At 43.2% G+C, this 24222-nt stretch overlaps 1 protein-coding gene across 1 annotated transcript in view; it reads left to right on the top strand.

The window, feature by feature from the left end:
* Positions 1–22628, top strand: part of LOC124594397 (lactosylceramide 4-alpha-galactosyltransferase-like) — a 390788-nt gene extending 368160 nt beyond the window's left edge. Inside the window, exon 3 of the mRNA XM_047132766.1 lies at positions 17395–22628. Coding sequence (XP_046988722.1) covers positions 17395–17664 — 270 coding nt within the window. The 3' untranslated portion in view covers positions 17665–22628. The remainder of the gene's footprint in view (positions 1–17394) is intronic.
* Positions 22629–24222: the final 1594 nt, after the last annotated feature.

Genomic DNA, 24222 nt, shown 5'->3' with positions numbered 1-24222 from the left:
CTGTGCGATCTCCCGCTTGCCGGCCGGCCGCACAAAGTTGTAACTCCTGCAACTTTGGAACGTGCGGACACTCTCACTCGAGGAGATCGACGGATCAGTCAAACGCCTCGCTGTTCAACTGGACGTCCCTGTTGATAGTGCTGACATACTTGTATACCAGTTGGGTATTCGGTTTGTGCCCGCTGTGTTCCTCACCTTCTAACAGCAGACCGTAAAGAGCACCGAAGGACCATTTGTGCGGAATTGCTTACGCGCTACGAAACTGATCGTGACAATTTTTTGTCGAACATCGTTACAGACTATGAAACACGGGTTCATCGCTTCGAACCGGAAACAAAACAGCAATCCACAGAGTGGTGGCACACTACCTGTCGTCCGAAGAAAAAGTACACAGACGCACCCTCAGCCGGTAAAGCCATGGTGACGGTCATCTGAAGGGGTTATTCTGTTTTATGTCTTCCCTCATGGTACAGCGACCAACTCTGGAGTGTTTTGTGCTACCCTCAGGAAACTCAAGAGATGACTTCAGCGTGTTCTTCGCCACAAAAATGCAAACGAACTTCTCCTCCTCCATGACAGCGTAAGGCCTCATACAAGTCTGTGGTCCAGAGAGGAGCTCACAATACTTCATTGGACTGTTTGCCACATCCACCCAACAGCCCGGATCTCGCACTTTCCGACTTCCATCAGTCTGGTCCAATGAGAGATGTACTCCACGGGAGATGCAGCCAAGATGTTGGCTCCGACGTAGAGTGGTACCACACACGCCCCTTCAAGTAAGGTGGCGCAAGGCCGTCACATTGAACGGAGATTGTGTTGAAAAATGGAGCTTTATAGCCAAAAGACTGGGGAACATTACGATGTATTGGAATCCTGAATAAATCCAATCTGATCTCGGAAAAAATGTGTTGCACTAAATATTGAGCGCCCCTTTTACATTTGTCTGACGGCTTTAGAACGTTGCTGATGGCTTTAGACCCACTAGGTGCTTTCTGGCATGTTCTATCAACAGTTTATATGCGTAGAAAAAGTTGCAGCAAGTGTAAAGGCATCACATTTTGTTACATGTTTGAACGTGCGTTGGCGTTGCTTGTCCCAGAATCCAAACTTTATGGCAATGGGCTTTTTCTATTAAGTCGTCGATAACAACATATTAAAAAACAAAGTAGTATAAAGTGGTCTCACTATTTTGTCACAGACTCCCTTATTGTAAGCAATTGTGGCAGGCTGGTATTCTGGAGCCTTCGGCTATCCTACTGTCAACCCAATAAAATTTGAGTTTCGAGTTGTTGGAAACACGTGTGAAGCACAACGTATTAGAACAGCATTTGTTATGTATAGACATCTACTGCAGTCGTGCGAAATGTGGCCAAAGTTTGTGATCCGTTATCGGAAGCGCAAAAGGGGTCAACACTAATCTTTTCTGCGTAATGAAAAATTGTTCAGTTAATGGCAGGTTACTTTTTCAGTGAATAATAGCCCCTTCTGGGAAGCTCGATCACGAAACAAAAGGGTAGACAGAAACATTCAGAAAGCAAACACTGTTGGATTTGTTTCCGTAACAGGGCTGTACGACGTGAAGAACTGCCTGACGTGTATGCATCCCGCGCAGCACTTGCGTCTTTCTTGTCGAGGATAGAGCAGGGGAACGGAGAAAAATTCAATTGACGTACACTGAAAACGGAAGATAGTGCCGTCGAATGCTCAGAGCCGTAAGAAAATGTGATCCAGAGTATAAATGTTTCATTCCAAAAACAGTGGTATGAGCCATTTGCATGAAAAACTGTGCATGTTACCACGAGAGACATTTGAGTGACAACCTAAGGAGAGCTCTTTCGTCATGCTACGAAACAAAATCTCGATATAATCGAACCAAAAACATACCGAAAACAACAAAATATTGCCAACCACTTAATGTTTACTTCTTTAGGTAATACAATCTGTACATGAGAAGGATCAATGATTTCAAAAGACTACAATGTGAAAAAGCACAAGTAAAGTCACGCGGTCGTCATTTCATCGTCGGACTTCACTCTAGCTGTACTATCAACTTTCTGCATAGAAGTACAAGCCCGTGTTACAGTAAAGCCGTCTTCTCACGAGACGTGAAAACTGGAGGCTGGTGACGTCACAGCGCGGAATTCGACGTCCAACTACACTACAAGGCGTAAAATGAGGAATCTGGCAAGTCAGATTTTTGCCTGGTGGAGAGGTATGTGGCCAATGGGACGCGACATCATTTTACGTCACAAGCAGAAGAAGGAGCTGCCTAATAGTATGGAGCTAAATCCGTATTTTGCAGTTTTTTATTATTATAGAGTACGGAGCATGAATGTAAGCTGTTGCAAAGCAGCAGAAAATTGAGGAGCTCTCGAAAATGCGTCGTTTTAGGGATTACATAGTGTACAGAATTATGGAGATGTATCTATCATGTCTAACCCGTACCAATGTCGAGAGCGTCTGTTTTGTAGATGGTTCCGTGTCTTTTTTATTAATTTAACTGAAGTACTATCTGCAATAGTGGATGTTATTTATTACGAGGGCTATCCACAAAGTACATTACGTTTTGGAATTAAAAATAAATAAAGTATTGGAAATTTATTTTATTATACACAGATGAAAGCCACACTTAAATACTACTTTTCTACATAGTTGCCATTTAAATTAAGGCACTTATCGTAGCGATGGACGAGCTTGGAAATTCCTTCGTCGTAAAATTCGGCCGCCTGCGCCTTCAATCACGTGGTTAATCAGTAACCCGGTAGAAATACGATTTTTGTGGATTTCCTGGAAAGAGGCACTACAATAAACTCTCAAAGGTATTGCCAAACTCTGCACAACCTCAGAAGAGCCATACAAAACAAACGCAGGGGAAAGTTGGGCTCAAAGATCTTGCTGATTCACGACAACGCCCTGGCCCACAAGGCAAATGCCACTCGTGAAGTTCTCGAATCTTTTAAGTGGGAGTTGTTTCCTCATCCGCCGTACAGTCCCGACCTGGCACCGAGCGACTTCCACTTATTCCCAGCAATGAAGAAGTGGTTGGCTATGCAGCGTTTTGATGACGACGCACAGCTTCAAGAAGAGGTAACCACGTGGTTGAAGGCGCAGGCGGCCGAATTTTACGACGAAGGAATTTCCAAGCTGGTCCATCGCTACTATAAGTGCCTTAATTTAAATGGCAACTATGTAGAAAAGTAGTATTGAAGTGTGGCTTTCATCTGTATATAATTAAAAAAATTCCAATACTTTATTTATTTTTAATTCCAAAACGTAATGTACTTTGTGGATAGCCCTCGTATAATAACTCATTTTCTGCAATTCTTGTTGCATAGGCCAATGACTGGAGTGTCACCAGTGGCCAGAAATTTTAACGTGACTGCCAGTCAGATAGTAAACACAAGTTACAACCATATGACTCGTGGTTTTATGGACTGCCTCATGTTTGTATCTTGCAGGTAAATAAATATCTTTTTCAATTATGGTGAGCAGCTTCGAAAAAGTATCCTTCCATTCAAACGAAATTACGAAATGAATCAGGAGTTTGAGATCTGAGTTATGAAGCACATAATTTCAGAGCTATGGTAGTCAATAAAATATCGATAATATGGATATTATCGATGTGTAGAATGAAATCAGACATTACATTTTAAATATATTCAATTTGAAACGGAAAATGAGATAGAGATTCAATATAGCTAACGAATAACTTCTACTGTTACGTATGTCAGATCGTTGTACAGCATCACGTAATGCTCCTTGACCAGCAGTTCGCCGTTCAAACAGTCGACGGGTCCAGAATCTTATTTGCAATTTTCTCCGCTCGTCTTCGCTGAGTTAAGAAAGCTATTTTACGTGCATCTATTTTCGTAAAGAAACTGTATGGTTTACGCGTCAGATGCAACCGGTGTCTGTCGCTGGAGAGCGCAGAGGTCGCAAATCAGGATGAGGTTATATTCGAAAGTTATTTCGAAAATCGAAGTCTCTCATGACTGACACACAGAATGTTTACACAATGTTGCCAATCTACATTTGGTTAAATTTCAAAAAAATAAAGGCATTCTAGGGTCACGTCACAAATTTCAACACACTCTCAAGTGACGTTTGGCGTCCACACAAAATGTGTTTAAAGACGTAACTCTCCCTACCAGTTTAAGGAACATGATGTCACAAAATGCTGTATAGAATGTATACAATAATATAATTACGCGGCCTGAAGGCTAACTCTTTCTTCTTTTCATTTACATTAACTTGCAAAAATTTGTCTGTTGCCTATGAAACCAGTTTAAATGCCTATTGATGTGGTACAAGCTACACCACACTACTTTTACATTTGGAAACCAGTCTGCAAATACATTCACAATATTTAAATGATGGAAAATTTGTGTATAAAATATCTCATCTTAAAGGGACTTTCATATTGATTCCAAAACTCTATCCCGAACTTGTAATATTTTCAAAGTTATGGAGAATTTAATATTCCCATTCTTATTTTAGTAACATTGATTTGGCTGATGTGTTAGAATTACAGTCATAAGTGTAAATTATAATGTTTTATCATCTAGCATCCGTTGAATAAATGTTTACTTTTTGAGAGGGTCATTTAACTAAATGTGAATATTTCGCAACAGCTTCCTTTGCCTATAACCAATGCAATTTTCAAATTACAAAAATTAATTCGTCCTTATGAAACCTATTAACTTGCGTTGTTCTTTAGTTGCTATCGATCCTCAGTACACGGTGTAAAAATATGGGGTAACGTTTGAAAGGTGTTTCAACATTTCAAATACGGATTTCAACGTGAATTCTATAGCGCAATTTTGGAAGAATTGTATTCTGTCAGTGGAATCAATAAGCGATCAGCAATATTGTACGTACGTCATATTATTTCTTATATATAAAAAACGAAAATCACGTCTGTTTACGAAGTGTATGTGAAATAATATGACTCAAAAGGAACTTGTGACCACCGACGGCAGTGCCACAGGTTACCCAAAATAAAGGTTTATATAATCACCAGATTTTGATGGTTTTGAAATGCAGTGGTTGGACAAAAATACGGAAAAACCAAAATCACAACACGTTACCACGCCGAAGACGCTGTTAAAAAACCAGTTGGCAGTCAAAATTCTAGTCGCCTTTGAATGGATTAATAAGGTCTTCTATGGTTTTCGAACGATGCTGGAAATCGATAGCGATCAAGCACCTTTCTCTCCAAAGTAGATCACAAATAATCAGTGATTAATATTGATATGAGGTAACTGTGGTTGACAGGGGAGATGCGACAGTTCATTCCTGTGCTCGAAAAGCCAGTCCTGGACAATGCGAATTGTTTGAACAGGCGCCGTGTCGTCTTGGAAGACAGCATCACCGTTGCCCGACAAGTATTATACACTACTGGCCATTAAAATTGCTACACCAAGAAGAAATGCAGATGATAAACGGGTACTCATTGGACAAATATATTATACTGGAACTGACATGTGATTACATTTTCACGCAATTTGGGTGCATAGATCCTGAGAAAGTGGTACCCAGAACAACCACCTCTGGCCGTAATAACGGCCTTGATACGCCTGGGCATTGAGTCAAACAGAGCTTGGATGGCGTGCGCATGTACAGCTGCCCATGTAGTTTCAACACGATACCACAGTTTGTCAAGAGTAGATTCAATTGATGAGAGATCTGGAGAATGTGCTGGCCAGGCCAGCAGTCGAACATTTTCTGTACCCAGAAGGCCCGTACAGGGTCTGCAACATGCGGTTGTGCATTATGCTGCTGAAATGTAGGGTTTCGCAGGGATCAAATGAAGGGTAGAGCCACGGGTCGTAACACATCTGAAATGTAACGTCCACTGTTCAAAGTGCCGTAAATGCGAACAAGAGGTGACCGAGACGTGTAACCAATGGCACCCCATACCATCATGACGGGTGATACGCCAGTATGGTGATGACGAATACACGCTTCCAATGTGCATTTACCGCGATGTCGCCAAACACGGATGCGACCATCACGATGCTGTAACCAGAACCTGGATTCATCCGAAAAAATGACGTTTTGCCATTCGTGCACCCAGGTTCGTCGTTGAGTACATCATCGTAGGCGCTCCTGTCTGTGATGCAGCGTCAAGGGCAACCGCAGCCATGGTCTCCGAGCTGATAGTCCATGCTGCTGCAAACGTCGGCGAACTGTTCGTGCAGATGGTTGATGTCTTGCAAACGTCCCCATCTGCTGACTCAGGGATCGAGACGTGGCTGATCGATCCGTTACAACCATGCGGATAAGATTCCTGTCATCTCGACTGCTAGTGACACGAGGCCGTTGGGATCCAGCACAGCGTTCCGTATTACCCCCTGAACCCACCGATTCCATATTCTACTAACAGTCATTGAATCTGGACCAACGCGAACAGCAATGTCGCGATACGATAAACCGCAATCGTGATACGCTACAATCCGATATTTATCAAAGTCGGAAACGTGATGGTACGCATTTCTCCTCCTTAACGAGGTATCACAACAACGTTTCACCAGGCAACGCCGGTCAAATGCTGTTTGTGTATGAGAAATCGGTTGGAAACTTTCCTCATGTCAGCACGTTGTAGGTGTCGCCACCGGTGCCAACCTTGTGTGAATGATCTGAAAAGCTAATCATTTGCATGCCACAGCACCTTCTTCCTGTCGGTTAAATTTCGCGTCTGTAACACGTCATCTTCGTGGTGTAGCAATTTTAATGGCCGGTAGTGTATCATGGGGTGGAGCTGATACAGCAGGATGTCCACATAGACCTTGGCAGTAATACGACCTTGCAGAGTAACCAAGGAGCCCACGGATCACTGATGAGTGGTTTTGCAATTCCAGCTCGCCCTGCATTTCCCAGCTTACGGCGCGCCTTTCGTGTTGTTTTGGTGGTGGCAGGGTTCGTGAGTGCGGCATTAAGTTTTGCGGTGACTTTTGCAGCTGTCGACCTCGTATTTTTCGTCATAATCTTCTTCAAAGGCTGTCCGCGTTGGACTTAGCGGATGACGTGTTTCCGCTTCCCTGTAAGAGGTATAAAACTTCCATACGGAGCCTCTTGAAACACCAAACACCTCGGCTACCTTGGTTACGAAAGCAGCTACCATACGAGAGCCAACAATTTGCTCACATTCGAATTCCCTTATCGCCGATATAATTCCCTCACAACTACACAAAACACTGTTCCGCGAACGGCTGGCACTTGCAACCTACAGGGTGTTTATAAATTACTTACACCAAAGTAACTTTGTGAAAAGGGTAAATAATTTAAAGAAATATTTGAGACAGTATTGAAAGCTGTATATCGTCAAGTTTTATTCCTCCCCGACATTGATAATTCCTGACCCCAGTAGGTGGCATGTCCAAATGTGTTATTTCAATAGTCAATATGGGATCATGTAACGGTGCAAACCGTGCGCAGTGTTGTTCATTGTTTGGTGTATGCAAATCTGTTAGCACATTTCAGAGACGATTCAGGACTAAATATCGCAAACCACCGCATCAGAGACTAAATGTTAGTAATTAGGACAATCGTTTCACCGAAACTGGCTGAGAATCACATAGAACGCCGGATCGGTGTCGGCCAACAGTCTATGACGGATCAATTGAACAAGTTCGGCAGTGTTACACTCGTAGTCCGGGTAAATCAACGAGAAGTGCCAGTTTAGAATTGAATATGCCTAGTGTTACAGTGCGGAAAGTATTACGAAAACGCCAGTCATTCAAACCCTACAAATTATAACTGTTGCAAGCTTTAACAGAAACTGACAAGGAAAAACGAGCTGAGTTTTGTGTAGAAATGTTTAACAAAATGCGGACTGAAGATGATTTTCTTGATAAAACTGTATTTAGTGTCGAAGCCGCCTCCCACACGTGTGGTAAAGTGAATCGACATAATGTTCGGATATGGGTTCAGCGGAAACTACGTCACTTAATCGACCATGTACGGAACTTTAATTTTCGTTAATCCATTATGAACCGTGGGACAACGTCATAGTCGTAAAATCGCTATACACGGAAGGAGCCATATAACTGGATCCGTGAATCAAATCGTTATCCAACAGCTCATGGTGGCCAGGCGACACAGTCTGTGTGGGGCCTGAAGATGGCATCAATGTAATGCCGAAACTGGTAGCACATAAGAAGTTTATAAAATAAATTTCTACAATACATACGGCTTTTGGTAAATTATTGCATCAAGAAATGTACGGAACTCGTCTAAGGTAAATGTTTTTTGAGCTATAAGCTGTAACAAGATTTGCGGTAATTCTTCAAACTTTCCCGGAGATCTGTCATAATCTGTCTTCTTTAGGATGACTGTGGAGTTCACCTTGTCTCACTCCACAGTCATCCTAAAGAAGACAGATTATGACAGGAAAGAGCAACAGCGTCTGAAGGACCCTGAATACAAACCAGTAGGAAATGACCCCACGGACAAAGTAGACAAAAAGAGCAGGGCTCTGCTGAAGAAGACGGACCTGTCTGAACAAGTCATCAAACAGCTGCGTTCCAAAGTGCCAGTGCCACCTAGGCTGTATGGACTCCCCAAAGTTCACAAGAATGGGATTCCTCTTCGACCTATAGTCAGCAATATCGGCGCTGCCACCTTTCCTATTGCAAAATACGCAAAGAAGATGCTGGCGCCACATGTGGGCAAATGTGTGCACCACATTCGGAATTCAGAGGACTTCCTACAACGGCTGAGGCAACTACACATTGTAGACTCTGACATAACGGTCAGTTTCGATGTGGTATCTCTCTTCACACGAGTACCACTGAATGACTCACTCGATCTTATTGGAGAGAGGTTCGATGGAGCTCTCCTCGAATTATTCAGGCATGTACTAACCTCGACGTGCCTCCAATACGAGGGCCAATTTTATGAGCAAACGGAAGGGGTGGTAATGGTCAGCCCTCTATCACCAGTGATTGCCAACCTATTAATGGAAAGATTTAAGGAGGAGGCTCTTACATCAGCCACATATCAACTCAAGTGCTTTTTTTGATATGTGGATGACACCTTTGTCATTTGGCCCCATAGCAGGGAGAAGCTAGATGATTTTCTGAACCATCCGAATTCACACCACCCGAATATAACATTCACAATGGAACTGGAGAAGGATGGACAACTTCCATTTCTGGATGTATTATTCAAGAGGAAAGCTGATGAAACTTTTGGGCACAGTGTGTACCGCAAACCGACACACACTGGCCTATACCGGCAAGGTAATAGTTGCCACCATCCAGCATAGAAGAAGGGAGTGCTCAAAACTCTAGTCCACAGAGTACGTACTCTGTCAGACCCCGACAGTTTGGCGATGGAAATAGAACACTTACAGTCGGTGTTCAGCAAGAATTGATTCTCATCTAGAGACATCCAGAAGGCACATCGACCTGCCAGTCAACCATAGGATCCAGTAGAAGAACCAGAAGAGGCGAAGAGGGTGGTATATTTGCCATATGCTGGACCGATCTCTGCTAAGAACAGCAGAATTCTCATGAAACATGATATCAAGAGCGTATTTTGCCCACCCACTAAGATTGGGACAATGTTGGGGAATGTAAGGGATGACCTGGGCTTACGGAAGAGAGGCATTTACAACGTGCCAGGCGAGTGTGGGATGTCACACATCGGCCAAACGACCAGGACTATGGACATCATGTATAAAGAAAACCAGAGGCACACCAGACTCAGACAGGCAGCCAAATCAGCCATAGCAGAACACTGCCTAGAGCTCGGTCACTCGATGAACTACAATGACGCCAAGATTGTCACAGAGACCCCTAGATATTGGGACAGAGTCATAAAACAGTCCATAGAGATCAAGATCACGGAGATTCTCATCAACCGTGACACTGGATACCAGCTCAACACGGCCTGGGATCCGGATTTTGAACTTCTGAAAGCTCAACGCAAAACACATCGAGGTTGCACAAGGAACAGGAGTGGGGACCGAGAAAACAGACACGAGACAGAACACCAGACACTACAGATTTGTCCTGACACTCTCGAGATGACGACCGCGACCCTAGAGGACGTTCAAGTTGGGCGCGGACGGCGGTCAGAGCACCAGCGACCAGAGGGGACCATGGGAACCGGGCCTAGCGAGCGCGTAACGAGAACGAAACACTCGACGCGGCGCGGCCCAGTTAAGAAGCGCCCAGCAAGAAATAGAAGTGAAGACCAAGGAAACAGCAGGATACAGAGCACCAGACACTATAGATGACGACCGCGACCCCAGAGAGCGACCGAGCCGCGAGCGGACGGCAGTGGGAACACCAGCGACCACAGAGGAACCTGGCAGCCGCGTCTGGCGGGCGCGGACCGCAGAGGGAACACCAAATGCTGCGCGGACCGTCTAGGGAGCCCCCAGCACCTTACAGGCATCAATACTGGACTCGATCCGCCCAAGAAGACCAAGAAGTACAAAGTCGGAAGTTTTTCAACTGAAATGACAACTGAGTCAATACTGAGGTGCTAGACAAGACAGCCGCGAGGGCGGAGGATCGAGACAACGCGTACCAACGCAAATGGCTCGTGGTCTGGCGAAGGAAAGAGGCTGAACAACGCGAATTCCAGAGAGAGCTCGAAAGGAAAAGACAATAACAAGAAGATGCCAACGCCAGCCCTATCGCTTCCACCGAAGATAGGCCTGCCCTGAGGCGCAAGATGGTGGGAACAACGCCGAAGCGCTGAGAAGATAAAACCAAACAACATAGCGCCTCCTCAGCGAAGTGCTGCGAGTAGCTAAGGGTGTCAACACCATCAGCTATGGCCGGGTTTTGCAGGTTTTCCTGAGGCCGTAAGGTGAATACCGGAGCTGTCCACCAAATTTCCTGCAAATAAATTCCCAATTGGGGGATATAAATACCCCTGCCATTCCCCTCAGAAAAAGAAATAAATGCAACAAAAACAGAATTACATACACCCCATGGGTGAATAGTGTTCAAACCCTAAGGTACTCAAACAGCCCACCTTCCTCCTTAAGAAGAAGGGCGCGGGATTATCCGAGCGGTCTAGGGCGCTACAGTCATGGACTGTGCGGCTGGTCCCGGCAGTGGTGTGTGTGTGTGTATGTTTGTCCTTAGGATAATTTAGGTTAAGTAGTGTGTAAGCTTAGGGACTGATGACCTTAGCAGTTAAGTCCCATAAGATTTCATACACATTTGTACATATTTAAGAGGAAGGAACTAAATCAGCAAAAGAGAGATTCAAAATGGTTCAAATGGCTCTGAGCACTATGGGACTCAACTGCTGTGGTCATAAGTCCCCTAGAACTTAGAACTACTTAAACCTAACTAACCTAAGGACAGCACACAACACCCAGCCATCACGAGGCAGAGAAAATCCCTTACCCCGCCGGGAATCGAACCCGGGAACCCGGGCGTGGGAAGCGAGAACGCTACCGCACGACCACGAGATGCGGGCAGCAAAAGAGAGAGAGAGAGCCCAAGGACCATTCCCGGGTAGCACCTGAAGAAGACAGCGAGTTACGCCGTCGAAATATCGTGAGAGAACGACGCGAACATCCGGTAGGAGTCCAGGTTTTTCAAAATATCAAGATTTACGGTCTTCTATTTATTGCCATGTCAACTGTGGCTGGCAGATCGTACCTGGGCATGCCTGAACATTGTCTAATGCCTCAGTTACAATAGGATATGGACACAGAATTTACTTGCCAGCCAGACATCATCATCGTGAAGTTGTTGCGTATCTCAGTAGGAATGTGTTGGTCCTGATTGGAAGTGGTGGAACAATATCCTGCCCACCACGATCACCTGATTTAACCCCAGTGAACTGCTTTGTACGGGGTTACATTAAAGCCAGAGTGTTTGTTCCTCCGCTTCCGTGATACTTCGACGAGCTGCAAAAACGCATAACACAAGCAGTTACCAACATACCTCAAGACAAGCAATAGGATTCGAAAGGAAACTTATTACAGATGTGACAAGCCTCACTGAACTTTTGTAAATAAAACTTGAAGATATACTGCATTCAGAGCCGTATCAAATATTTCTGTAAGTTTTTTACCTTTTTCGCAATTAAAGGTTACTTTTGTGTAACTAAGGAGCTGCTCGTTGTTATCATACTGGGGAAGGCTGCGAAATTTATCGATCGGATTTAACCCAGACCTCAGGCTGCGCTAGATGTCAGTCTGTCGCCACGACAAAGATTTCAGGAGGGTGGGGGGGGGGGGGGGGGGGGGGAGCAGTATCACACTCTAGCCAAACGTTTACATACTGTATCTTCTTTCCATTTCATAATCAACTACTCAATAACATCAAAAGCTTACTCCAAGATAAAATCTATACGCAGTTTATTATCCCCCACTCTCACACTTCCCGACAGTTTACCGCAACAAATTGTACTAAAAGCTGCGTTTTGTAGAGATCTTTAATGCAGTGTACATTAGCTTCGTTGCATGATTATAGTTTTCGGGTTTTTCATGTCTAAAATTCAGACTTTTAATGTTTTGTGCACTCAAACTGCGGTGTTTATGAGTTCGTGTGAGGAAACAGCTATGTTTCCATGACGTCACGGGTTTATGCTGAGATTGGATGAGCAACCAACATGGAAATGTACAGCCTCAGCTGCTTTCTACATAGCTCGTTTAAAATTGTGTGTACATCCTCGTCTCTATTTACACTGTTTTTGTTCTTGATTCATGTTTACATCTAGTCTGAGCGCACAAAGTTCCTTCACTTTCATCCTAACCGCATGTTCTAGAATTTTACGTGATAAATTGTACGCTGAATTCATATTGTGTTGTTTTGGAACTCGTGGTGTGTTGCTGTTATTCGCCAGAAAGTAAAACTCATTAAACTCATGCATAATACAGTCGCACAAAGAAACTTGTTGATAGCACACGTTCCTGGCAATCAGGAAACAAGGAAAATAAGGAAGTCGTACATTTTTTGCGCAAGGGGTATATTTGGCGCAAGGAGTATATATCGTGCGCTTTTTCCTCTATCATTCGTGAAACTCTCGCTGGATCGTGATACTTATGTTACCTTACTGTAGTCCGCTCTGACCAGACATTTGAAAGCGTACTGCAGCGGTGGATAGAATAGACAATGGCAGAAACAAAAAAACTATCTAAAGCAATACCAAAACAATAATACTAGACGTCGATTAAACACGCAGCAAAGCATAATAGAGATACACAGAGACTGGGATTCGATAGTGAAGTTTCAGCAACGCTGTTCATTCCCTATTGATGTAAACAGTGGAACGTGAAAATGTGTGCTTGTTGGTGGGACACTCTTAGGCTGAAACACCAGAGCCTTCCGGTTGTCCGTAAGAGCTGTACCCCGAGGAAACCACGGCCCCAAACCTCAGCGACATAGAGCCAGTGGTGGTTGCTATGTCAGAGCACAAGAGCACGTAAACATCCTAACTTTCGACACCTTGCGGATTTATGGGTTACTTTTCTTTGAATGCTGTTAAACGTAACATAGATGCTGCAATCTGAAAGATACACCACTTAAATCTACCTCGCTACTGCTCCTCTAGACTCCATGAAACTTGGCAACAGGGCCGAGAGCACACCTTCCGTTGTGCACGTTTTGAGGACCTTTTGCACATGCGCAACTCGCGTGACGTAATTGCCTTATGGGCCAATACGAATTTCAAAAATGGTTCAGATGGCTCTGAGCACTATGGGACCTAACATCTGAGCTTATCAGTCCCCTAGACTTAGAACTACTTAAACCTAACTAACCTAAGGACATCACACACATCCATGCCCGAGGCAGGATTCGAACCTGCGGCCGTAGCGGTTGCGCGGTCCCAGACTGAAGTGCCTAGAACCGCTCGGCCACACCGGCCGGCAATACGGATTTGATAAACAATATGCACAGTTCATGATGTGCACTGCTAGCCCTTGCCACTCAACTAGAAGTTCGCATCAGTGCCACTAGGTGGCAGCACACTTTGGCAGACTTTTATCACCATTGGCTCGCCATAAATCCTGCTAGATGATAGTACACTCCTCAGGTATGCTAATGCACTCACTATATACTGTAGTAAAATTAGATCTGACGTCAGTATATGTTAAATTAGTACCGACAGTAAACTTGTTTTGTGGGTTTCCGAATGAGCAGTAGAATGTTAAGTTATGAATTTTATCATACAGTAATCCATTTGAGGCGCTGAGAATAATAAGAGCCTAAAGCAAATCACCATCGATTGTGAGATTGTAGCGTTTATTCATGCTTCTGAAATCTGTTGATCTTATGGTGAGCCAGGTTTGTTTGTGCTGTAGGCCTAAATTGCATACATGATAATTCACGAATAGCTGTGATACAGTTAGTTGTTTAATGTGTGGGAATCGGCTCTCGTGTGCAGTGTAAACACGAAATACGTTGAATCTATTTTAAATGCTAACAGAAAAGTAAAGCTGTGGGGACGGGTCGTGAGTCGTCCTTGCGTAGCTCAGCCAGTAGAGCTCTTGCCCGCGAAAGGCAAAGGTCCAGAGTCTCGGTCCGGAAGACAGCTTTCATATCACCGCGCACTCCACTGCAAAGTGAAAATCACATTCTGGGAACGGAAAAGTAAATTACCAGGAAAAGTTAGCCGCAAAGGAACAAAGGGCCTTCGGGAACACATCCTTTGATTGAGAGAGTGACGAAATCAAATAAGCGTGACTACAAGCGAACATTTGACAAGGGAGTGTACAGTTAGCACGAGTTGTTGTGTGGGTGCTGATTTTCAGCCCTTAAGAGACTTCTTGAACTAATGCATCTCTTAGGGATCCTGAAAAAATGGAAACGAACTAAAATTTCCACGTTCGCAAAAATGCCGAATCGAGAGTTGCAAAAGTTTACACATTATTTAGTTATAGCCCTAGACTGTACTTATGTACAACACAACGAAATTCCAGAAAAGCAATTGTTTCTATTGTCAGCTAAGTTATGCATCTTATAATTATTAGCAGTGGCTGTAATTGTATAAATTTGTTGATAAGCATAACTGATGGACAGGAGATGCTGTTAATTTCACTCTCAAATTTGTCTGAACCCTAAAATTTGTGAATGAATACCCACCAGCCGCAGCTGCATTGAGCTAAGCGGTATTTGAAGGCCCTGCCTTAACAGCAGCTACTGCCTCTTCGAAAACCATCATTACATATCAACAGTTCCAGAAACGTTGATTGGCATTGTTTAAATCCGTGCGGGAAATATGCGAAATGCGTTCTGATAATTTAAATTCTGTAATACATTATTGAGAATTTTTTTTAATTTACGAGGGTTGCCCAGAAAGTAATGCACCGCATTTTTCTTCAACAATTCTTTATTGATCATAATGAGAATTACACGCGCGAAAGACTGGTGTTTTATCTACACACCCTATTTTTCCATGTAATCTCCATCCCGTTCTATGGCCTTCCTCCAGCACGAAACCTGTCACACCAGTCTTTGTCTCACTGTGCGAATCACCTCCTCAGCGTCCTCAAAATGTCTTCCACGAATGGCTTCCTTTAATGACCCAAACAAGTGGGAGTCCGAGGGGGTAGATCAGGTGTGTCAACCGTGGATGGTCTCCCCGACCGTTGCAAATCTTGGAGGTCCGCCGAACCGCCTTCTGATGACATCACGTTCCGTGCCCAGCGACTAATTATGTCAACAGCAGATACACCATACACTTTGCACAAGCGTTTGTGAATATTCCCCACAGTTTCTTTCTCTGAAGTGAGAAATTAAATGGCGGCACGTTGCTTGTAACGTAGATCACCTACAGACGCCATTTTGAAACTGTCCTGCAGCTACGCTATTTGTCGGAAGTGATGGAAACTTGGCGCGCTCACTCAAGAGACTTCAAACAATATGTATGTAACGTTTCGCATTCGTAGCACCGTTTTCGGCTGAGGGAAAAAATGGGGTACATTACTTTCGTACGGTCGCAGGTTCGAATCCTGCCTCGGACATGGATGTGTGTTATGTCCTTAGGTTAGCTAGGTTTAACTAGTTCTAAGTTCTAGGGGACTAATGACCTGAGAAGTTGAGTCCCATGGTGCTCAGGGCCATTTGAACCATTACTTTCGGGGCAACCGTCGCATATTTTGTGAGGGCTCTCACAGCCTTTAATTTTTTTTTTCCTTTATTGTCATTTGGATACCTTACAAACAAAGAAGGCCAGCAGCGGCCATAGAAAAGACATACCGTACAAAAGGAATACAGAAAAACAAACATACATGGAGGGCAAAACTTGGAGACAAACATAATAAAATAAACGAAGCCGTTCAGTGACGCACTGCTTGGAAAAAAAAGTTCAACACTGCACACAATTGGGGAATACAGAATGCCACACATGAAGGGAGAAGCTCGGATGCAGAGACACTGACGCACTGACGGGACGATAAAAACGAGCACTGCGGCGACGATCACCGGTGAACGAAGACGCACTGTTCACACAAAAAATCCAGGGACCTGCCAGTGGGAAGAGGTGAGGGTAGGAGGGAGAGGAGGTTGATTCCAATGGGAGAGGAGAATGGAGAGGGAGGGGAGAAGGAAGGGGGGATGTGTGGAAGCCCGGGGAGTGGCGGAGGGGAGGGAGGGAGGAAGAGAGGAGGGAGAGAAGGGAGAGAGGGTGCCCTGGGGGAAAAACACAGGAGGAGGAAGGGGAGGATCAAAGTTGGTAGGAGGGGTAGATGGAGGGGATGAGGGCATCATCAGAGAGGGGGAGTTGGCGGGGTACGGAGTGTGGAGAGATGGAGAGTGGGTGGGATGTGGGAGAACAGGCGCGGCAGCAGACGGAGGTGGGAAAGGATGGGAGAGACAAGTGGGTGAGGGGGATCAAGTTTGTGGGAGGTGTAAAGGATCCGCATCTGCTCGAGGAAAAGGAGGAGGTGTGGGAACGGAATTAAGTCGTAGAGGATCCGCGTGGGAGAGTGGAGTTGGATGCGATAGGCGAGGCGGAGTGCATGGCGTTCCAGGATTTGAAGGGATTTGTAGAAGGTAGGAGGGGCGGCGATTCAGGAGGGATTGGCATAACAGGGGATAGGGCGGATGTAGGTGTGGAGGACGGTGGAGGGGTCCAGACCCCATGTGCGGCGAGAAAGGTGCTTGAGGAGACGGAGTCGGGAGCGTGACTTGGCTCGGATCGTCCAGAGATGGGGGTCCAGGAGAGGCGACGGTCAAGGGTGACGCCAAGGTACTTTAGGGTGGGGGTGAGGTTGATAGGACGGCCGTAGATAGTGAGATAAGCCTTTAATTTCGAGCCGCGTCCGATATAGCTAATTTATAAGCAGCCTGTACTGGGCACACTCCACAGGTGCCGTCCATACTTTCGTTCAATACTGTATATCTTCTGTTTCTTTTTCAGATATTTACGAGCTGTTGGGCACAAAACCTAGTGACGGTGTACTGTTGTCGGCAGGTGCGGGAGATGACGCGGCAGGCGTGCGGCGGCTTCACGGTGCACCCGCCGTCCGCCTTCTACCCGATCCCGTGGCGCGAGTGGCGCCTCTATTTCGAGGAGCGGCACTCGAACCGCACGATGGCGCGCCTGCGCAGAAGCTACGCCATCCACGTGTGGAACAAGTTCAGCCAGGCGCGCAACGTGACCGTGGGCTCGCGGCAGCCCTACGGCCTGATCGCAGAGCGCTTCTGCCCCAGGGTGTACGCCGCCAGCGGAAAATTCTTCTAGCACCCGCCTCGCCAGCTGCCTTTCTTCTGCCCGCCCTCGTGGCACACGGTGGCCACTGTACATATCTACGTCTCACCCGAGGACTTTCACTACCCCCCCCTTATCTCGAGGACTCTGTTGACCGACGTCGACAGCCTTCCGACCACAGCAACACTCATACGCAGCGCACTCCGTGAAACATTCCTCGTTTGTTGTCGCCTGCACTACGGCTGGGCGGACCTCCGCAGACTATTCCCTCACTCTTTGACCAGTGCCCCGATCACTACTCAGGTTACCAGACGCATATCACTACACGTCACGGGCGTCTCATACACGACCGCCTTATTCCTCCACACTTTTCACTTCCCGAAAAAAAACATGTGGAAAGTATTATTTTTTCCAGCTGTGTTTGAAATGTGCGTCTTTCTCAGAAGGTCTTTGGACTGAACTGAGTGACTGAGTGCGTGTGCGTCGACTGTGCGAGAAACAGTATTAGTTTCAGTGTGATTCATCTTCGTGGATGGGACCTTAGGGACGATCACCAGTATTTCGTTAACATACTGTTAATAAATGATCCATTCAGCTGTTCTATTGTGGTGTTTTAATTCACATGCTCGATTTCGAAATCATGCGATTTCGCTACAAGCGAAAAATATAACAATCGCGGATATAAACTTCCTACAGCACGCCAAAATACAGTCTCTTCACAGTTATCTGCATCCAAAAAATGTGATTACATAGTCATATCACTACATTCACACGTAAGTCGGATCCACAAATACTCTTACCTGTGGTCCTCTTAATTTCCCCTCTAACACGAGCTTATGGTGCATACATTTACTTAAAATTAAAATAAATAATTTATTTTGCCGTTGCACGTATAAGTGATGACGCATTGTAGTGATTTTATGTCCACTGTGTTCATGTTCATCTTTATAGCACGTCTGGTAATGAAACTGTACAAGTTAGACGTCGGCCACCACAAAATAGCTGAATGGATCATCCAATAACAGTATATTAAAGACAGCACTGTACTATACTCTGTAGAGGACAATTTTAGCCGCGAAACCAAGTGTACTGTAATGTCTAATTCACGCAAATATTACTGACTTGTTACTGTTGTAATTTTTCACATAAATATGTTAGCTTCCTTTCTAAACTTGGGAGCATTTTTATAAGGATACCGCCAATGTTGACGAAACCTGTTCCTTCTAATAGTACAACGTTAGAGTGCGCCTTTCGTTTGCCTTAACCATATGGCCAGCGAAAGACTCTTTCCGTAAACATATATAATATTTTCATTATTGTTTAAAACACCCTTATTTGACTGTGAATTGCGCTGTACTCCTACACCACTCATTATTAGGAATTCCAAGAAAGTGAAAGCCAAAACAATATTAGATACTTTTAAAATGGTTGTCAGCCACTAAATTTATAAAATATTGAAATCATTTCACCCTTTATTACCGTTAGTAGTTTTCGAAATAAGATAATTAATCTTCAGATTAGTGCAGTACGTTTATGAGCATAATAAACTTCCCCGTATGGTTTGTTCTATGATTTTCAGTGACATGGAGCACTACAGTAAAAACAATTTTAAATGAAAAAGATAATGAGAAAGAATTTCGTAGCTACTCGCAAGAAAAAATCAGCGGAATGAATTCATGACTCACGTACTTCTTTTGAAATCTCACTTTTATTTAGAGTAACAAAATATGATGTCAAGGCACTTTTTGTCGTATTTTCTGTTTCCAGCAGTATATCAACTCAATTTTTCTACCAAAATAAGGAATGAGCCACACCTTATATACAAAAGAACACCATGACCGCACGATATGTTTGGAAGTAAATAGATACCACACAGAGATGACAGAAAATGAGACAAATATTGTAGACATTTTGCTGCTATTAGCTGTTTAAAACATACCCGATTATATTAAATAGCCACAGTTACCTTTTTACGTCAGGTATTAACAAGGTTGCTTTAAAGGCGTTTTGTAAATCAGGTACGTGCCTCGGACGTGTTGCAAAGGTCTTACCTGCTCGCAAGATTCTTTACCGTCGAAGCCTCCTGGGTCGTGCTAGACCAGTCTTTGGAAGATCGTCTGGTCATCGCACATTGTTTTATAAACGTTTCTGAGTATAGTTTTTTCCATGTTTATGCGCTAATGGTGACTTCATTTTAATGACACCACTTATTCGTTATCTTATACATGGTGATTCGTGACGATGTTACAGACTTCCAGAGATGATGGAGAAGGAAAAATGTATCAGCTGAGGTAAGGGACCCTGGTCAGGAAACGACCGTGTCGAAAGTTATGAGCGAAAATCGTTCTGATACCTCTGAAAGTGAATCTCTACTGCTGCAAGCTCTATGCTTTCCATATTTTAAGAGGTGGTTGTATTGAGTCAGGCAATGTAGTAAACAAGAGCTCTGGGTGCATACTTTAAGAGCTATGAGCACTTGATCACCTTTGCTACTGTGAAAGACGTCTTTTCTACTGAAGAAGTCCTCATAGCTCTTAAGGCAAACATTTTAGAGCCCATCTCTGCTACACAGCTCTTTCTTATATTGGTGAATACTACCTCCTCTAAAAACATATAAAGCAAAGAGCTCGCAGTAAGAGGGACACCGTCAGAGATATCAGGACGATTTTCGCTGATAACTCTCGACTCGGTCGTTTCAGGACCAGGTTCCTCAGATTGATACATTTTCTCTTCTCCATCACCCCTGAAAGTTTGTAACATCATCACCGTATCATCCTGTAGATTTGTGGTACACAGGTTACTAGTACTACACCCTAAGTCTCTGAAGCTTAGCTCACCTGCTGTAACTAATGGGGCTTTGCAGACTGTTTACTGCATGACACGTCGCACTCAAGACCAGTATTGTAAACTTATTTCATCATACCTTACTCAGGGTGGATTCTGGAAACAACAACGGATCACTGTACATGTCCTATTGATGTCTCATCTGATCTTTAGTGAAAAATACTCAAGAGCCATATCAAAGCTGCCCTCTCGACTGCCATCTGCCGACGACATCAGCGGCAACTGTTACGAGGTCCAACGAAACTTTCACATTTTTATGAAGCCCTCAGTTTAAAGTGAGTCTGTTGCAGAGCGTGTGCACTGCTTTTGTACATGTTAGTTGCAGTATCAGTGCCATGTAGCAGTAATGCCATTCATTTGATGAACTATTATTGTTTAGTCCAGCCTCAGTCGCCATATTTGAAAGAAAAGGGGTTAGAGTTAGAATATTATTTTTCTTCGCTAGCACATACATATTTTTACACTGACGTGCTTGCGTTGGCCGACCTCAATTCATTACCGAACTTAAATCGAGTGAAGCTACCTGTCTTCCAACACGTTCACAATGTTTGTCTGTATAACAATCATTCTTCTGTTATTTACATACGAAGGAGGCATACTTTCCTCCAGATGGTGGCCGATAATTCTTCTTGGCAGGCAAGTTCCCAGTTGATCTACGAGCGACATCAGACCTGCAGAAATATTTCGTTTGAGACGCATTGAGGAGCGAGAAGTTAGTACATCTACAGGTTTAAGAAGTTCGCAAAGGCGAAGCAAAACAATACTCGTAACACATCCTCTTTTCTCTACACTAAGTATCTAATCATGGTAAACTTCAGCGGACCATAAGCCTTTCGTGTACAATGACTTATTGTTGAACCACGAAACATTGTTTAAATTAATATTTTTTTTTTAAATTTGAAACGATGCACGGTATACAAGAAAAATTCCTGATGTGGGCCAGCATATGTTTTGAAAAAGAGTACCTCGCAGCACGTTCATATTTTTTGTCAGTATCACCCATTATCTTTAAGATAGTTATTGCCAAAAGATTTACTGCGTCAGAACAGAACTTTTAGGATGAGGGTGAAAAAATGGGCGCACGTGAATGCAACATGGAACAATATTCTCTGTACTATCTACTGTACATAAATGCAATGCGTTGAATGAACTGCTGTTTTTGTTCTGTTCAGAATTCTCATATTTTCTCAGAATAATCGCTACTAAAATAAATTGAAATTTTGAAAATTCAATTTTCTGTAGTAATGCTATTTTCACATAGTTTTGATTTTCAAGTTTGGAGACTGACATTCGTAGTTGTAATCGTGGCTGGCACAGTTTGTCTTGAAGAAATGTACATTCACTGGTACGTAATCTGATTATGCTTGTGTACTTACAGAGACTGAATTTAATGCATCTTGTTAATTAAACTGTCCCTTTTGTCTCTTTGAAACACGTACAATTAGTTTTTAGGATCAGGCTTCAGTTTTTTAAACTAACACTTTCTAGTAATCGCCATTTTTATTCGTCTTGCATTACGGAATGGAATTGGTTCTTTCTAAAATTTATGGGAAAAATTTTAAGTGTCAGCCTCGTAGATAAGGAGCTTATGAATACCATAGGCTGGCAAAAGCCTACAAACAAGGAATTTTTTGTAATAAAACTTTTTACCCATACAAATATTTCACTTAAACTAACAATAAGTTGGACTTTACTGTTGAACCGTTGCCGGTAATTTTTTAAAGTAAGTTGATACATTTGGTTTTCTAATATAATGACATAGTTCTGAATGGAATTTAAATTTTGCAAGCTAGACGATGTGATAATCATCTTGTCAAACTTTATTAATATAATGACCTTGTGTCTACTTCAACTTTTTCTATACATATCCAAATCAAAAATCTTAAATTTTTAAAAAAAGAATCTTGAAATAAAAAATGTTTTTTTCGTCACCAAACGCACTTAATAGTCTGTGGTATTCAGGAGATCGAGTGCAGAAATTGACAGATACTGTTCAAAGTGTGGAATTTAAATGGAATATTAAAGGTGTGGACCAGGAAACTTGATGGTGCTGGATATTACTGTTCTAAAGAATGAGTGGTTTGTTTTCTGTTTATGAGTTGTTATCGTGTATGTTTTTTATACTTTGAATAAATGTGGAGCTGAGTGATCGATAGAAGAACTTTTATTCCTTCCCACCTCACTGTCTGCTCATTACAAAACCTGCTGGCAATGGTCAACGAAAAGACGAAATGAGGTCTTGAAATAGGCATGACGTTAGAGAGTTTTATAGCAAGCATCGAGGTTATAAGCTATTTTCCTGTCGAAGAGTCAAACAATTCATTTTATGAGCTATGTTAATTGGAAGACATTTCAACAATTTTGGTACTATGCTTTTCCTACTGAGACCATTATGGTAAATATTTGACAATTAAAATGAAAAATATGCATTCAGTCACAGCTGTGTAGCATAAACAGCAATAGTTTCATATTGCATAAACAGTTTATGAAATAAAATTTTTAGTGTGTATTTAATTTACAATCAGGTTTCACCAGATGATGTGTGTAACATTTAAAACAATGGATCATATTCTCTAGGAGAAGGGCTCTGATCCATTTTCAGCGGGCTATTTTGAGCTTTCCATGATTTGCTATATTGTTCGAATACTGACATGATTCGCTAAACACACCACAACTGATTTCCTACTCCTTCCTTGACCAATCGGAACTGTTGCTCCCTCTCTAATGACACCAGTGTTTATAGAATGAAATTTTCACTCTACAGCGGAGTGTGCGCTGATATGAAACTTCCTGGCAGATTAAAACTGTGTACCGGACCGAGACTCGAACTCGGGACCTTTGCCTTTCGCGGGCAAGTGCTCTACCGACTGAGCTACCCAAGCACGACTCACGGCCCCTCCTGACATCTTGACACCAGTGTTGTCGGGTCGTAAATTTCTCATTCCAGATCTGTCACATTCTCGGCGCCAAGAGCGTATTTTGTCAAAATTTATGGTACACTTTAAAATATATCTTGACAAGTTGTTTGACTACCATTAAACATTTTAACTATTTTCAGGATAAACTGTTGATCATAGCATTTAAAGTAGTAATGATTATAATAACAACGTAACCGTTATGAGAACACGTAAATTCGACATTGTTATATTACGTTTTATGAATCACAGATTCTATTAATTTATAACCAGGCCTATTCACGTACAGGATACATTCACAGTCATAGTACGTAGACTAACAGTGCAATGCAGTCACTAAATATGGAGACATAGGTTTCCAGATTATTACAGCGAGAAGAATAGAACGCATTTAAGTTGGAGGACCATTTTCATTTTCAAATGAGTTTTAACGACGCTAGTTAAACAAACAACAATTATAGTTTCCAAGTCATCACTGACTGTCAATTAACTACAAGAGCAGAACAGGGCAGAATTTACCGATCTATTAGCAAAACACTGTGTTATTTCCAGTCTTACTAGATAAGGGTCTTATTTAACACTTAGAGTAACTCAAAGAATGTATGGTACAACAGACATTCATATTTTAATATGAATGGTGCATATTTTAATATGAATGGTGCAACCTGAAATAACCCAAGGACTTCGACAACAGTGCCCTTTATCACCCACTCCCTTTAATTTATATATTGTTGGTGTCATAAATAAACGGCAAAAAGATATTACAGTAACGCTTGTAAGTAAATAACCATACTCTACATACAACGCTCCACGGGGATGGGCAAGTCATTTT

The sequence above is a fragment of the Schistocerca americana genome, chromosome 2, assembly GCF_021461395.2.
Source record: "Schistocerca americana isolate TAMUIC-IGC-003095 chromosome 2, iqSchAmer2.1, whole genome shotgun sequence".
In the NCBI taxonomy this organism is placed as follows: domain Eukaryota; kingdom Metazoa; phylum Arthropoda; class Insecta; order Orthoptera; family Acrididae; genus Schistocerca; species Schistocerca americana.
The sequence above is the reverse complement of the archived record's forward strand: the minus strand, read 5'-3'. Positions and strand labels throughout refer to the sequence as shown.